Here is a 16,380-nt window from a genome sequence, read left to right on the forward strand (position 1 = left end):
AGGATGTTTTAAAAGAAATATTTTTATTTATTTACATTTTTTTTGTCGCCCAAAATATAATGATAATACCCTTAAAAACGTACATTAAAAGTTAGTAGTGATATATAATATTATTGTGTAAGTAATGATAAGTATTAAAATGTAAAGAAATAAAACTAACCAAATTTTAGTTGGGTTACTAATTTTATTGTATTATTGGTCTCAGTTATGTCAAAGATGAAAATGATTGTATGCCATGCACGGAGGGATGCTGGAGTGTGAAATAGCGCATGACTCCACTATAATCTAGTTATTGTCTAGGAGTGCCTGTGGTTATTTTGATTATTTAAATAGTTCTCTGAGAACTGCCGATGTGTTAGTCGATTTTCTGAGTCACGCACTAGTTTTGAAGTTATTTTTGACTCAGTAGAAAATAAACTAACGATAATATAATATCTAGACAATGAATGAACGAGCAAGTCCTTAATGACTTCAATAGAATAATTAAATAAATACACCCACTAGTGTTGTACACTATCTGTTAGAAAATCGACTAATTAGATTAATTATCCAGTATTTTTGTTTATGACGACTTAAATTCATATTTTTGTTAGGAATTTTTTGTGGTGCATTAATATTGTAAGACGAATAGGTGTAAGGTGTGAAAAATATATGAATCATTAGAGAATGCAACATATCAGTTATGAAATTGTAATTAGTATTGCCATATAATAAAAATAAGTCGATGAATTTACGGGTTTGACTTGTGCCCAAGATATCCTTTTCTCTTCAATGGTTTTAGTAAGAAATGAAGATTGGAAGCCAATATTTAGTCAATAATTGAAATAATAATAATCACTTGATTGACTGAATAGTAAATACTTTCTCTAATATAATGCGAAAGAGATAAAGACATGATTAGGAAGGCCTAGGCATCGTAGATTGTTAAAGAGTAAAAAAAACTAAATATTTAGGAAGGAGGAAGGGTTTGCCGCGTCTCTTGCTTTCTCTAACATGTATCTTTCACACCTGACGCTGTGTATATTGGAAAGGAGTTTTGTATAATTTATTGTGAGACAATCTCTGTATCTTGTCGTATATATTGTCTATAGGCTAGGTTACCATAACGTTGTAATGTATCTATGTGTATTATTTCAAGTCACATTGTGTAAATAGAATTTTTTTGGTAACGAATTATATTTTTTTTGTGATCGTACCCCTTCTTTTTTATTTCTTTCCTTTTTTTTTATTCTTAGTCGATTCTTTATCGAGTATATTAATCGATTTAATGTTAAATTTAAAACAGGATTATAATAGGCCTGAGGATATTTTTAAGTATTTTTTAATAGCACATGCTCATCATACGGTGCTGTGTTAAGAAAGTAGTTCTGTGTTTTAAATCTTCGGTAACTGTCTTTTTGTTCTGTCACTGCCAGAAGTCTACCAATATATTCTATGTTCTATCGAAATTTTGCATTTTATTACGAATTTTTATAAGAAATCGACTCTTTTTATACTCTGTTTTTATTTGAGCTTCGTCTTAGCCTAGTTTTGCACTTTTTGATAAAGTTTTTTTTAATACATTTATAAAACTTAGTGAATTTAATCGTAAGTAAGTACCTATATGTCGATTGTTTGTTCGTGGCATACAGAAGGTATTTAAGTGATAGTTTAAGGAACGACAGTATAGCGAGGAGGTAGCTTGTTGTAACTGTACATATACGCTGGCGTTAATAAAAGGATAAACAAATTTATTTAGCGTTTTTATTGTTTTATCTATATTTAATTTTTTTCCTTAATAAAATGGAAACTCATGGGTGTATGCATTCTGCCCGTCCTCACCTATGGCGCTCAAACTTGGTCTTTAACACAACATCAAAATTTAACACACTCATGGTCTATCAGTGAGCCATGGAGCGCAGTATCTTAGGCGGACAGAATAAGAAACTCCACATTACGCTCCAAAACTCAAATTCCTGACGTTGGTCAGAAAGCCGTAAGTATAAACTGAAACTGGGCTGGTCACGTGTGCCGCATGTCGAACGAATGGTAGGTTAAACTCTCAACTGAGTGTAGCCCATTCAACGTCAACAGACGTCGTGACTGCACGGTTGGCGTGGGGGCAGGGCAACCGGCTGCCGCGCAACGTGTAGCGGGTTCGATCTCGCATGGAGCAACTCGTTGTGTGATCCATGAATTGTTGTTTCGGCCTAGGTGTGATGTGAACTTGTATGATTGTAAACGCACCCACGACACAGAATAGAGATAACGAGAAAAACCTAGTGTGAGGCAACGTTTTTTAAAAAAGAAAAGAATAAAGAAAGAAAGAAGGAGATGGCGGGGCGAACTCGTCACCTACGATAAGGATTGGCCGCAGAAAGCTCTGTACAGAGAGGAGTGAAAGGAGGGTAGGGATGCCTTTGCCCTGCAGTGGGACGACTACGGCTAAAAATTGCGCCACCACTGGTTACTATCAACTGTTAAGTGTCATTCATACGTTCCTTCTACTTTCGTTTTTATTAGGTATAGCTACTTCCGCGCAGTTTCACCCGCTCTGCTTGGCTCCTATTGGTCATAGCGTGATGTTTTATAGCCTATAGCCTACCTCGATAAATGCACTATCCTACACAAAAATAATTTTTCAAATCGGACCAGTAGTTCCGGAGATTGGCGCGTTCAAACAAACAAACTCTTCAGCGTTATAATATTAGTATAGATCATATCCATTTTTAAAAAACTTCTTACTAAGTTATGAAGTTTATAAGTACTCCGGGCGAAATATGACGTATTTTTGTAATATTCTAAAGGTGGGTCTACGCTTGACGGACCGGCTGCGTCGTCCGCGGCGTCAAGTGTGGACGTACAACGAACCAACGCACTGCGAGCGCGAAGCAAATCCCTTTGTGTTCGTCAAAAACCGACAACAGGCGGAACGCAGCCGAGCACGAACGAAATGCTCGCAGCGCGCTCGTTCGAGGCTTGTAAGTTGGTCCACACTAGACGAATTGTGTTCGGCTCGTGCTCCGCTCGTGCTCGGCTCTCCTAGCGTAGACGCAGCTTAATATTTCTCATCATTGACTCAGACTCAGTTTACTATTACTTCAACAGCCTTTTAGTGGCCACTGCTGACCAAAGCCTCTTCTCGCATGGGAAAGGTTTTGAGGATTAATCACCACTCTTTATGATATAAGCCGGTAAACAAGCAGACGGATCACCCGATGGTAAGCAATCGCTGCCGCCCCTGGGCATCCGAAACACCAGAAGCGTTTCAAGCATTTGGCCGTTAGGAATTTAAGGATTGTTGGAGAATCGGGATTGAGAATATTGCTAATTGGGCCTCCGGCAACCTCACTCACACAACACTGAAGACAACTTACACACAAATGTCAAACACTTCTGGACATACGTATCAAATAAAAAAGACAAACCCTACATTCCAGCAAAAGTATATTACAAAGACACCAAAGCCACTGAACCTGAAGTTATCTGCGATGTCTTTTCGAATTTCTTCCACTCTGTTTACGAACCCGCGTCACCACTCTTGTCACATTGGCAACCACCCGCAGAAACTTCCTCAGCCTGCGATATAATTTCTTCCCTGCACTTTAATGAAGAAAAGATTCTAAGAGAATTAAGATCACTGGACCCTGCTAAAGACCCAGGACCGGATGGCATACCTGCATATTTTCTGCGACGCACTGCTGCTGAAATCTGTAAACCGTTAACTATAATTTATAACAAGTGCATAACAGAAGGAGTATTTCCAAAAGAATGGAAACGTGCAAATATCACACCTGTGCACAAGGGTGGCTCGAAGGGTAATGTGGAGAATTACCGTCCAATCTCACTTTTGTCCGCTTTGTCAAAGGTCTTTGAAAAACTTGTCCACAATGAATTGTATCCGGTTCTACATAATATCATTATACCACAGCAACACGGCTTCGTTAAACTGCGATCCACCACTACGAACCTTCTGTCTTTCTCTAGTTTCTTATTTGATAGCTTTGACAACGGACTGCAAGTAGACGCCGTATATACAGACTTATGCAAGGCATTTGACAAGGTGGATCATGAGTTGCTGCTTAATAAAATAGCTTACAATGGGATTCGAGGCAATTTATTACGGTGGTTTGCCTCCTATATTTTGAATCGCTGTCAAAGAGTAGTAATCAATGGATACAGTTCGAGGGTCATCGAGGTTACATCAGGCGTCCCACAAGGCTCTATCCTTGGGCCATTATTATTTAACATTTTTGTGAACTATATTGGTTATTGTTTTCATTATACACAGTTTCTAATGTACGCAGACGATCTGAAGGTCTACAAATCCATAAAAACTGTGGAAAATTCTATTTTATTCCAACAAGACCTGGACAGACTTACGGATTACTGCCATAGAAACAAACTTAAGCTTAGTTTACCCAAATGCAACTTCCTCACATTTACTAAAAATAAACACATAATTAAGTACACTTACATCCTTTATCTCAACTGAAATCAGTTCGCTACCTCGGTGTTATATTCGACACCAAACTATGCCTAGACTCAGTGGCGTAGCGTAGTGGGGGCGGCAGGGGCGGCCCGCCCCGGGCGGCACTTTTTAGGGGGCGGCAAATTTTAAACAATAAATAATAAAAATATTTTGTAAATATTTCAACCATTTTGTATTTTTTTCGCAACTAGAGATCGGAGAAAGTAGTGATAGTGGGGATGGAACCTTTAACGGGTGGTCCTGCCCTGAGAGGGGCACCTGAGGCAAGAATCCGACGATTCGTCGGAACCAGTAATTGGTAGGTTAAAAAAGGTGAAGGCGAAATCAAGTTCCCACGATGTGGGACTTGATGAAGCTCAACAAAATGGGCGTCTCTGGCGCAAGCCAAGCGGGTGGAGGCGCAAAAGGACCTGGAGGAGAAGGTCGCCGCCAAGGAGCGCGCAAACGGTGCCGCAAGGTCCAGGGCCGGCTACAGGGCTTCCAACGTCCTCTACGCAGACCACTCAGTGGCTGAGCTAGCGCAAATGGCGCTGAAGGACAAGGAGGAAATTTTGGAGGTGGCCTCCAGTCCTCCAACCTGAAGGGATCGGCTGTTGCCGACAAACGAAATAGGAGGCGGAGGAGGTCGTACGCAAGATGGTCGACAGCGCGGAGTCGTGAGACGCGGTAGTGTCCTTCTGCGAGGACGTGATATTGTCACAGAAGGAAACTGCGGAGCGGGAGAGGGAGACCTCGACTCCCTTCCCCGCCCGCAGTAGGAGCACCGGGCGCAGGAGAAGGGCGGACAACGCCCAATTCCAGCCCCCATAAATGGGTCCAGGGGCGCGGGACTTGGGGAAGTCCACGTGTGCGGGTGTCGGCCCGCGCCTCCGCGACGATGCACAGGGTAGCCCAAACTTACCTACCCCGTGCAAGAGATGAGGTCAGGACTGACCTGGCCGTGATGTGGGGCTGCGGAAGAATCTGGACTCTCGCGGCCCCCACGATCACGTGCTGAGTAGACACCGGGGGGTTTTAGCCGGTAAGAGTCCGGCATACCCCTCCGCCTTTCCCCGGCCAGAGAAAGTCCATGAGGATTTCACCCCGACAAAAAAAAAAACAAAAAGAAAAGGTTTGGGTTTAGGTTAGGTTAGGTTTGGTTTGGTTTAGGTTAGGTTTGGGTTAGGTTAGGTTTGGGTTGGGTTAGGTTAGGTTTGGGTTAGGTTTGGGTTAGGTTTGGGTTAGGTTTGGGTTAGGTTTGGGTTAGGTTTGGGTTAGGTTTGGGTTTTTTTTTTATACAGCAGGAGGGAAAATCCTCATGGAGACTCACACCTCCCCACTAGTAGAGAGGTGTGAGTACTGCCGGACTCTTACCGGCTAAAAACCCTCCTGCTGTTTCCGAAACCCCTGACATGGTCAAGGCCTGTGTTTACATAAATAACATTTTTAACATTTCTGGCTTTACAAAGTGCAGAGTAAGTAACAAAGTAGTTCTTTCTTAACAATTGATATTAAATTACTAGTGTTATTTGATTATATTATAATTATTTGTTATCACAATCAGAATAATTATGTCTTAAGTACATTTTTTGCTATGTTTTGTTTTTTGCAATTACTTGACTGATGACATGTTTACAGAAGTCAAGTACTACATTTCTCGTCTTGGCCTTCTTCATATGCTCGTGAATATCTTGTGGACTAAACTTCTCTCCTTCCAGGCGCTGTTCGACCTCATGTCTGGCACGCGCGTACACCGGACACGCGAATATCACGTGCGGGACAGTCTCCTCCACGGCGGAGTCGCAGACACACGATGGATTCCCCCGAAGCTTGAAACGATACAAGTATTCGGAGAATCCACCGTGCCCGGTGAACAGCTGGGTGGTGATGCTGCTGGTTTCAATCTTCCTTACAGTGCTATACGCCGCGGCTGCACTGGGGAAGAATATCTTGGTGATTGAGGCGGTGTCACCGGATTTATACCTCGCGTCCCACTCGCTGATCGTGTCCATACGGATTCTCCCTTTGACGAATGAGACGGGGCATCGGTCATAATCCGGCCTCCTCTTCGATCGCAGCGCTGCTTCCTTCGCCAGGTAGTCGGCCCTTTCATTTCCCTCCAAACCTGCGTGGGCTTTTATCCAGAACAAGGAGACTCTTTTATTCTGGGAGGCGCAGTGGCGGAGGGCATTTCTTGTTTCCACTGCCAGAGGATGGGGGGAGGTAGGGTTGGCGACAGTTTGCAGCGCCGCCATCGAGTCACTGAATATGCCGAACGTGGTTTTTTCGCTGTTGAGCGCCTCCCCGGCTGCTCTCTATAGTGCCAACAGTTCTGCCTGGTAGACGGTGCAGTAGGACGGCAGTACAAGTTTTTTCGACTTAATTTCGGTGGCACTATCCCACAAAGATAGCGCCGCGCCGACTTTGCCCTCGATCTTGCTGCCGTCCGTGAAGATTCTCACGTCGTAATTAAAGGCGTGGTTATTATATTGTTCCTCGTCTACCAGGCTACTGAACTCTACAGTTGTCTGTTCGGCTGGGTGGGGAAGTCCATCGCACTTGTCATTGTTTCTATGTCCCGATCCCCTAATGCTGAATGGGGCAACCCCTCTTTGCTTCGTACAGTGAAGCAGCTTCACGCACTCGAAGATCGAGGGGGAGTATCCCCGCCAGCAAGAGGGCCGAGTGCAGGGAGACCGTGCGATGGGCTCTGCAGAGCTTCTGAGCGAAGCCTCTTTGTACCACGTTCAGCTGTTTTCTTATCCCCAGTTTGTTCACGGCTGGCGCCCATACACTCGCGGCGTACAGCACTATAGGTTCGACGGCGGCGGTGTAGATCGAACGCACGACCTCTGGGTGCAGTCCCCAACTCACACGTGCAGATCTGGCAAGGTGCTTGTAAATAGCGATTGCTTTTGTACATGCGCCGGCAACGTGAGAGTTGAAGGTGAGGCCTGCGTCTATCGTCAGTCCCAGTATCTTCACTTCCTTCGACATGCCAATGTCGATCCCGCCCATTGTCAGGCGAGGAGTGTCATACTTTAGCTTGCGTGTAATGACCATGGCACTGGTTTTGTGTGGCGCAAATTTGAGCTTATTTTTGACACCCCACGCACGCACATGCTCGAGAGCGGCATTGGCCTGTTGCTCTATCTCCAAGGCTGTGCCACCGTCGAATAGCATCACCACATCGTCCGCGAAGGCTTGGCAGTAATCGCCTCTAGCCTCCAGCTGCTTCAAGAGCGGGTCTAGAAGAAGGTTCCACAGGATGGGACCACCAATTGAGCCTTGGACACACCCTTTCGAGGTTTTGCGTCTATTCTCCGCTCCCGCATACCTGACTATTACCTCCCTGTCACTCAGGTAACTATCTATTACTCGCCTCAAGTTGATCGGACACTTTTCCTCTGCCAAACGGACTTTGATCGCCGGCCACCATGCGCTGTCGAAGGCTCCCTCTATATCCAACGACACAAGAACGATAATTTTCTTACTCTGCAGCTTGGCGCGGATATTCTTCACTAAGGTGAAGAGGGAGTCCTCAGTGCTTCTTTGGGGCATGAATCCGTATTGGCGAGTACTAATCCTCGGCAATAGGTGGAATTTGAGACGAGCAACTAGCATCTTTTCAAATACTTTTCCCAAAACAGGCAGGAGCCCAATCGGCCTGTAAGACTTGGGTACGGTATATTTGTCTTTGCCTGGCTTTCTCAGCACAACCACCGTTGCCTCCTTCCAGGTTTTCGGGAAGTGGTGGTAGGCCAAGCATCGATTTATGAGTGACAAGAAGTAGCCAGGGTTGCAATTTATAGCCCGAGAGCAAATGTCTGCGGTGAAGCCCCGTGCAAGGTTTGGGTTAGGTTTGGGTTAGGTTTAGGTTAGGTTAGGTTAGGTTTGGGTTAGGTTTGGGTTAGGTTTGGGTTAGGTTTGGGTTAGGTTTGGGTTAGGTTTGGGTTAGGTTTGGGTTAGGTTTGGGTTAGGTTTGGGTTAGGTTTGGGTTAGGTTTGGGTTAGGTTTGGGTTAGGTTTGGGTTAGGTTTGGGTTAGGTTTGGGTTAGGTTTGGGTTAGGTTTGGGTTAGGTTTGGGTTAGGTTTGGGTTAGGTTTGGGTTAGGTTTGGGTTAGGTTTGGGTTAGGTTTGGGTTAGGTTTGGGTTAGGTTTGGGTTAGGTTTGGGTTAGGTTTGGGTTAGGTTTGGGTTAGGTTTGGGTTAGGTTTGGGTTAGGTTTGGGTTAGGTTTGGGTTAGGTTTGGGTTAGGTTTGGGTTAGGTTTGGGTTAGGTTTGGGTTAGGTTTGGGTTAGGTTTGGGTTAGGTTTGGGTTAGGTTTGGGTTAGGTTTGGGTTAGGTTTGGGTTAGGTTTGGGTTAGGTTTGGGTTAGGTTTGGGTTAGGTTTGGGTTAGGTTAGGTTAGGTTAGGTTAGGTTAGGTTAGGTTAGGTTAGGTTAGGTTAGGTTAGGTTTGTCGCATATTAGTGACACAGTTGGCTATAGGGTTAATGTTATGTGAAAGAGACTTCAAAAAAACTCTGTTTAATTCAGTCTCTAAAATGAGAAAATTATAGTATCCACTCGCACAGCTCGTTCCAAATTGTAGATTCCTATGGAGAAGAAATTGAAGTATAGCAGTGCAATCTACGAAAATAAACAATCATTTCTTAACGAAGATTTTATTGTTATATTGCTGCCAACACATAGCTTTACCTATGTGTTACGAAGAGGGCTCTCGCCTAATGTATCACCCACACCTTCCTCCGACATACTTATAAAAACTGAATGAAATTCGTAAACTGTTTGATTCCCTTTCTTTCTCAAGCCTACTCGTTGGTCGAGTGATCGCTAATGCGTCTGCCGGACAAGGGGTCTTGGGTTCGATTCTCGGGTCGGACAAAGTATTGCTGGGCTTTTTTCGGTTTTTCGAAAATTTCTCAGTAGTAGCACGGAGACTTATACATCAACAAAATTGTTAGCAAAGCTTTTCAACTTTTCGGATTTGTCATGCGGTCCACTGAAAAACTTCAAAAAAACCACATCGTATTTATGTTTGTACAAAGCTCTTGTTCGTTCACAACTGGAGTATGCAGTTTCGGTATGGAATCCATTCTACAAAAAATACGCTGAGATGGTAGAGAATGTCCAGTACAATTTTTTGCGTGCTATGCATTATAGATGCCATAAAGCATACCTACCGTATTACTAAGTACCGTATTTACTACCGTATTTACTAAGTAAATACAAGCTCCTTTCCCTTAGCTCCCGAAGAAAGTACCTTGAAGCGACTGTCTTGTATAATATAGTCAGAAATAGATTTAATTGTACAAACCTGACTAACATGATCTGTTACGCTGTACCTAGAACCATTCACAGGCGACAGGTACGCGCAGGCACTCTCTTTGCACTGAACACCTGTCGTACTAATTCAGGCCTGCGTTCACCTGTCCGCCGTATGGTTGACACTTATAACGTCACCTTTGTAGACATAGATATTTTTAATTGTAGCATAAATAAGTTCAAAAGTCTCCTTCACAGTTCCCTACTTAATACCCAAACCACTTTATAACAGCAATTTTAATTTTGTCATTTTGTCTTTATCTTAAACTCCTCTTTCTTTATAAATATACTAGCAAACCCGGCGAACTCCGTTTCGCCACCAATAATTTTCCCAGTGTTCCCGCTTTTCTCTTGGAATTTTTCCAGAATTTTCTTTGCTATAAACCTTACGGAGCCCGAGACCTTTCCAATGAATGCAAAACCATGGAAATCGGTTCTTGCGTTCTGGAGTTATAGCGTCAGGAAGGAAAACCCGACTTATTTTTATATAATAGATTATGTTCATAGTCATTTTTACACAACAATACTCTCATTATTTGTTACACGTACTGCTATTAATGTTCCTAGCGATTAGAATTCTTCATTTCTAAATATTTATGTTTACCTGTGGATAGCGTTGTGGGTTACATTATGACCACAACAAGTCATTGTTATATTAGTTGTAAGATTTTATAATGTAACTGTTTGCTGTTCCTTAAAATGAAAAATAAAAATAAACACAAGCGTTGTTTTTCGTGAGACCGTGGTATCATTCCGGTCGAGCCGGCCCATTCGCTGTTGCGCTTAATGAGGATTTCGAACTTATAATTTGAAACACAGGTTTCCACATGATGTTTTCCTTAACATTAAGTCAGTGGTCTAAATTATAATCTTAGAAAGTACATATAACTCGGAAAACGTCATGATGGTACTTGCAATTGGTAGATTTTGACCCCGCGGTCTCATGCATGAGGAGCGAGCGACTTAAACCTCCGGGCCACCATGGCATCTCACTACTTCATCAGTTTATTATAATGAAACCATATTACGCCACATTGGGTACCACATTGGGTTCTATATATCCTTCTAAGGATTGTATCTGAGGTAGTTAATAACGATATTTATAATGTTTAAAAGAGAGAAACTGAAACATTGGCAAACGCTGCTACCAACATTATCAATGATGCATTACCACTAGTACTTCGTCGGGATTGTCTTAACTAAAAGTTAAACTTAATTATTATATAACTAACTAAGAAATCAGTATATATTATAGTCCTCTGACTTCGGTAACGGCGACCGTACATAAGCTATTACCTTTCCTTTGCCCTTTTTTTTTTTTTTTTTTTTTTTGAGGGGGGAAAATCATCCAATGACTTTTCTCGCCTTGGGCGAGGCGAGAGGGAGTGTCAGACTCTTACTGACTAAAAACCACCCCGTTCCTTCTCCTGCTTTTCGAGCCGGAGGCCCGGTAAACCCGCTAGGTAGTCCGCAGCTCCGGATCAGGCATCAGCCCTGCTGGGCCCCATCTGTGGTGGTCTCATGGCTCTTTGAGGCGCGCGCGGAACGCGACGCGCCGCACGCACGGGTCTGGATCTGGTCGGGCGGCGAGCTACCCTTGCTCGCCGTCCGCAGACCCGCACTTACGGTGGCCGGAGATCATCCCGACGCCCGGAGGGTCTCTCGCGGCGGCTGGTGCGTGAGGAGGTTCGTTCCCTCACGCGTCCCGCCTCCTCCTTAGCTAGCATAACTATTTCGCAGAAGCAGGGGAGCCGGCATCCAAGTCCCCCTCGCTCCGCCCAATGGCCTGAACCAATGCCGGGGGCGAGAGGTCGCCGTCGCCGACCACATCCCTGAGGACTTGGCGGTGCTCTGCCCACGCAGGGCACACCGCCACCGTATGTTCTACCGTGTCCTCCGGGCGGTCCTCACAGTGATGACACCCGGGCGTTTCCTCCCGCCCAATAAGGAACAGGAACCTACCGAAACTCCCATGTCCGGTAAGCACCTGCGTCAGGCGGTAGGTAAAGACGCCGCCGTGGCGCCTCTCTAGCCACTCCTCAAAGAGGGGACTTACCGCTGCAATGACAGCGAGCCCATTTCCTTTGCCCTGATGGGACTAGCCAGAAGTAAGAAGAATAAGGAACGATAGAAGTATCTAATTATTTAACCAAATAAAGATCGCTCGAGTGAGTGCTAGCGTGGCTGACAACCGAATTTTAAGTTTGATTCCAAGTTCATACATTGTGAAGTGTTATTTATTGAATTCATAACATAATGTCATTTACAGGGTTTTGTAGTTTTGAGAAATTCTATTCAGTCAATAAAAAAATAAAACAACACATTGAAAAAAAGGCATTTTATTAAAAAAGAGGAAAATAAAATGACAGAACACATAGCGCAACATTTATAAATAATAATAATATATTATGTATATTATGGTATATTTTTATACGGATCCACATAAAACTATGTGTTAACACTTAGTATACAAGATACACTTATAGTTTGTCATGTTTAATTATTAAGAACCTTTCTTTGTAACTTAAAAAACAAATTGTGCTACAAATATTATGTACTGGACAGACAACACTATTCGACTAGGTTCAAATAAAAAACAAAATATTCGATTACAATATTAGTCGATTTCTCAAAAAATTAGGCACATCCTGGCAATATAATCGACTAAAAATCTCTAGCGATTGAGATTAACGCAGTCTGTATTTAGTACCATATTATCTAGGCCTTATGACTTAGTTTATGCCTTACACGGATAGGAGGGAAACTAAGGCACAAAATATTTGTAGCAAGAAACTTTGACAGTCAGTCACTCTAATGAACGAAAAATCAACAATACGCATACTTACATACGAGTAAAATCCTATATTACACTGAGGATTGTCTATATTGCTCAATTGGATAAAATTAAGGTGACAGTATAAAATTGCAGTACCGATTAATCGATTCTGACATTTCAGTTTAGTCGATTTTTTGACATTTTTGTCCTTTTGTTGTATAAAACGTTGGTCTTTGTTATAATTCAATCCTCAGTTACATTTTCAAAAGTCTACACAAGGTGGTCACTGTCAAGTTATGGCCAAATATTAATTTCTAAGATAGTAAGGTATAAATTTGAAAGCTCAAAGCGCGTGTACATTATTAAATATTAGACTTATTGCACATTCGACGATTACAGATCACATTTTTGTGCGAAAAAGCACATTCAAGTATTAAAACTTAAAAAATAAATATTTCGAGTACAATATACAATTTAATTTTTTTTATACAATAAAACATTTAGTGTTGTCAACAACAAAAAATAATAATAATAAAGAAATAAATGGTAACTATAAAATTGATTTAATATTGTCGTAACATTGAAGAAATGAGGTAGAAAATTTTGTGTAAAAATTCTTAAAATTTTTGGCTGACATTTTAACTTTAGTCGTTTATAAAAGTATTATGTGTTAATGAAATCTAATATTTTTCGAAATTGGCTTTGATGGTGGGCTCTAGCGATACCTAAACTAATACTAACAATTAGCGCCGAGGGAATTTGATTTAGTCAGACGGTAGCGGCGTAACAGACGAGCGTTTGTCACAGCTATCAATATATCTTATGTCGTAGCTCATACAACAGCATAATATCATCTGAATAAACTCCATCCAACAGTGACAAGCGGGTACATTTTTCAAGATTTTTAAAAAAGTCAGCGACGCTCAAAAGTCCTACTTTCCACTTAAACACTAATTTTAAACTTCATTTTTTCATATAAATATATGTAAAAAAGCCTATACCGTATATGTCAGCTGGGTATATACGTGTTGTACTTATGTTTTAATAATTTAAGTAGATTTGTTTGAAAATCGTAGCTTTGTGCACTTCGCAAGCTATGTAACTCTCATGGGAAATCACAACATCCTTATATTTTTATCTGCATACGGAGATGCGATGTAAGTCCTGTAAAAAACAGAAAAAAATATAAAAAAATTATACCTATTATTATTTTTTCTTATGAAATGTTAATTTGGCTGATGTAGTGTGCGGATTGATTTTTGTGATTTGTTTCGTTTTTTAGTATCAGTATCCTTAGTGCAAGTTTGTTATACGTTGAACGAGATCGAAACGAGAGCGCATTCGGCGCTCTGATTGGTTGGTTCATTGGAGCCGGCCAATCACAGCGCTGAACGCATATTCGTTTCGATCTCGTTAACCTAAAGCAAACTCATACTAAGTCCTCTGAATGGAATACAAAACGCATTATACCTACTGTTTTGTAAATTTTTATCCTGCGCACTTCAGCCAAAGTAACACCTCATCTGTAAACAAATGTACAGCTGTAACAACATATACATATACTACATAGACTAAATAGACATATACAGGCATGCAGACAACATCTATAAAACATGATAGGAAAATAAAGTAAAAAACTATAGTTATATAAGTATTCTTTTCAATATTTTTGAAGAAAATCCTTTCTTGAAAATGAAAAACGAACGAAAATATTTATTTTTTCTATATTTTCCCATCACATTGAACTAAAACAACATAAATAGCAGAACACATTTACGAAAAAAATATATATCTAATCGATTTTCTGACGAAATGTCCGAAAAACATTTTCCTTCAGCGAAAATTAAATAAAAAACTATCGCAGTTCGTTTATAAATAAAAAATTAAGTAATATAATTAATAAAAAAACATGCATATAAGCCGCTAACATTCTCAAAACGAAAAAAAATGCGCTTAATTTGTTTCCAAAAAGTCAAACAGGAAAAAAATCATTTAGAAAAAAACGCCATGCATAAAAAAATCACACTAAAACGCAAAATATATATTGACGACTACAAACTTTAATATTTTTAAAGAACCTGAGTGAGAATTGCTTGTAATCATTATTTTTTTTGTATTTTTTTAATATTTTTTTTCTTGCAGTCTTCTTGCTTTACTTGACTATTCACTTAACACTGGGAGCATGGATCTAGAAAAACATTATTTTTGTGTTAATACATAATTAGATAATACATACATAATAACAGTAAATAGATATTTTAATGTTTACTTTTAATCTACATTTTTTATCTTAAACATTATTCATTTCTATTTGCACAATTTTTTTTTCATTCTTAAGTCAAAACTAGTTCTGTCCCTATCGTTAATTGAGTACTCACAAGAAATAAAAATTTAAATAAGTAATAAATAAATATGTGCAATTACATTTTTTATTAAATTTAATTTTGTCCTTAAAATGTAATAATCTCTTTTTAAACTCACTTATTTAAGAGTAAGAATGAGAATTTAATTCGTGTTCAAGTACTAAAAAAGTTAATTATAATCAGTGTGTGCATTTCCTCAGGTTTTTTTTTTTTAATGAATGTAGAGAATGAATTTTAGGTCATTCTCTACTTGTTTCAGAGCAAAATGAGGCCAACTTTATTTTTTCTCATTGGTCCTAAAAAGTACTTGAAAATATACCAACATTGCGTTGATTGTACATAGAAAAAAATGTAGATTTAAAAAGTAAACAGAAAATTTTAAATACATAATATAATATTCATTCTTTTTGAATTGAAACGAGTGAATAGTTTAAAAATACTATATGGAAGATATATTATATCTATCATGATTTTCATAATTATGATAGTGAATACATACATTTTATAAGCGAAGCAGAACTATTGTGATCTCTTCATGGAAATGTATGAGATTTTGTTTAATAGTGCATTTGAATAAGTCGTTGATATAAATTTAATGTAGATTTTTCTTTAAATAACTAATTTGTTTGGAGATCTCATGATTCTTTGTGAATTGATAAATAAACGACGCGTGTTGTTGCCAGCCTCAAAATAACAAAACGTAGGTTTCGGGTTTTTGAAACATAGAATTTAAAAAGTATAAAAATATTTTTTTTTCAATTTATTCTTACGTTCTTTACATTATTTATAGAATTAAATTAACTTTTTATCTATTCACAACATAATTATATAGAGACATTTCAAAAACCCGACATCTTCATCAGCTAGTGAGGGCTATGAGATTTGAGTATATATTTAGAAAAATGATAGAAAACTAAACGAGTACCTTCCATTTCCAAAGCTATGGGAATGGGACCTGGGGCAGCGTTAAAAATAAAAATACATATAAGCAATACAGCATAGATGGTGTATGAAAGCCATACATTATGGGATTTGTATGAATTCGATATCTTATATGTAAAAGTATCATACAAAAACAAGCGCATGGCTTTCATTAGTTAAATGAACCAACCAGTATTTATTTTTACTCCGACTTGTATTAGAACTAGAATATGGAAGCCGAAAATTTAAGTTTACGGAAAAACAACTGCCTGAATTTAAAAATAAATAATTGTTGGTCAGCTTTAGAATGTAAAATATCTCTAAATAGATAATAATTGCGTGTGTATTGTTGTATTTATATTTTTACATCTATCAGACATTTAATTTTCTGATAGAGTTCTTTGATAAATGTAAAAATATACTTAAGTTACATTTGAAAAAAGTTAACATATTTTAACAACCCAATTGACAGCTATACCGAAGGTTTTATTATAACTTTCGTGAGACATACTAAATTAATTATTATGTTATCCGTTTACTCACGTA

General features: G+C 39.8%; 1 protein-coding gene across 21 annotated transcripts in view; it reads right to left on the minus strand.

Annotated features, from left to right (window-relative positions):
* Positions 1 to 12,097: 12,097 nt before the first annotated feature.
* The window catches only part of LOC118276813 (phospholipid transfer protein C2CD2L), a 74,257-nt gene continuing 69,974 nt past the window's right edge, over positions 12,098 to 16,380 (minus strand). For 9 of the 21 annotated variants that reach the window (XM_050699724.1, XM_050699717.1, XM_050699716.1 and 6 more), the window contains one exon: positions 12,098 to 13,714. In XM_050699724.1, coding sequence (XP_050555681.1) covers positions 13,666 to 13,714 — 49 coding nt within the window. In that variant the 3' untranslated portion in view covers positions 12,098 to 13,665. Of the gene's footprint in view, positions 13,715 to 14,020; positions 14,074 to 14,652; positions 14,739 to 16,380 lie in introns of those variants that run through there. The other 12 variants (XM_050699723.1, XM_050699721.1, XM_050699722.1 and 9 more) reach the window with 3 other exon arrangements.

Source organism: Spodoptera frugiperda, chromosome 17 (genome assembly GCF_023101765.2).
Source record: "Spodoptera frugiperda isolate SF20-4 chromosome 17, AGI-APGP_CSIRO_Sfru_2.0, whole genome shotgun sequence".
NCBI lineage: Eukaryota > Metazoa > Arthropoda > Insecta > Lepidoptera > Noctuidae > Spodoptera > Spodoptera frugiperda.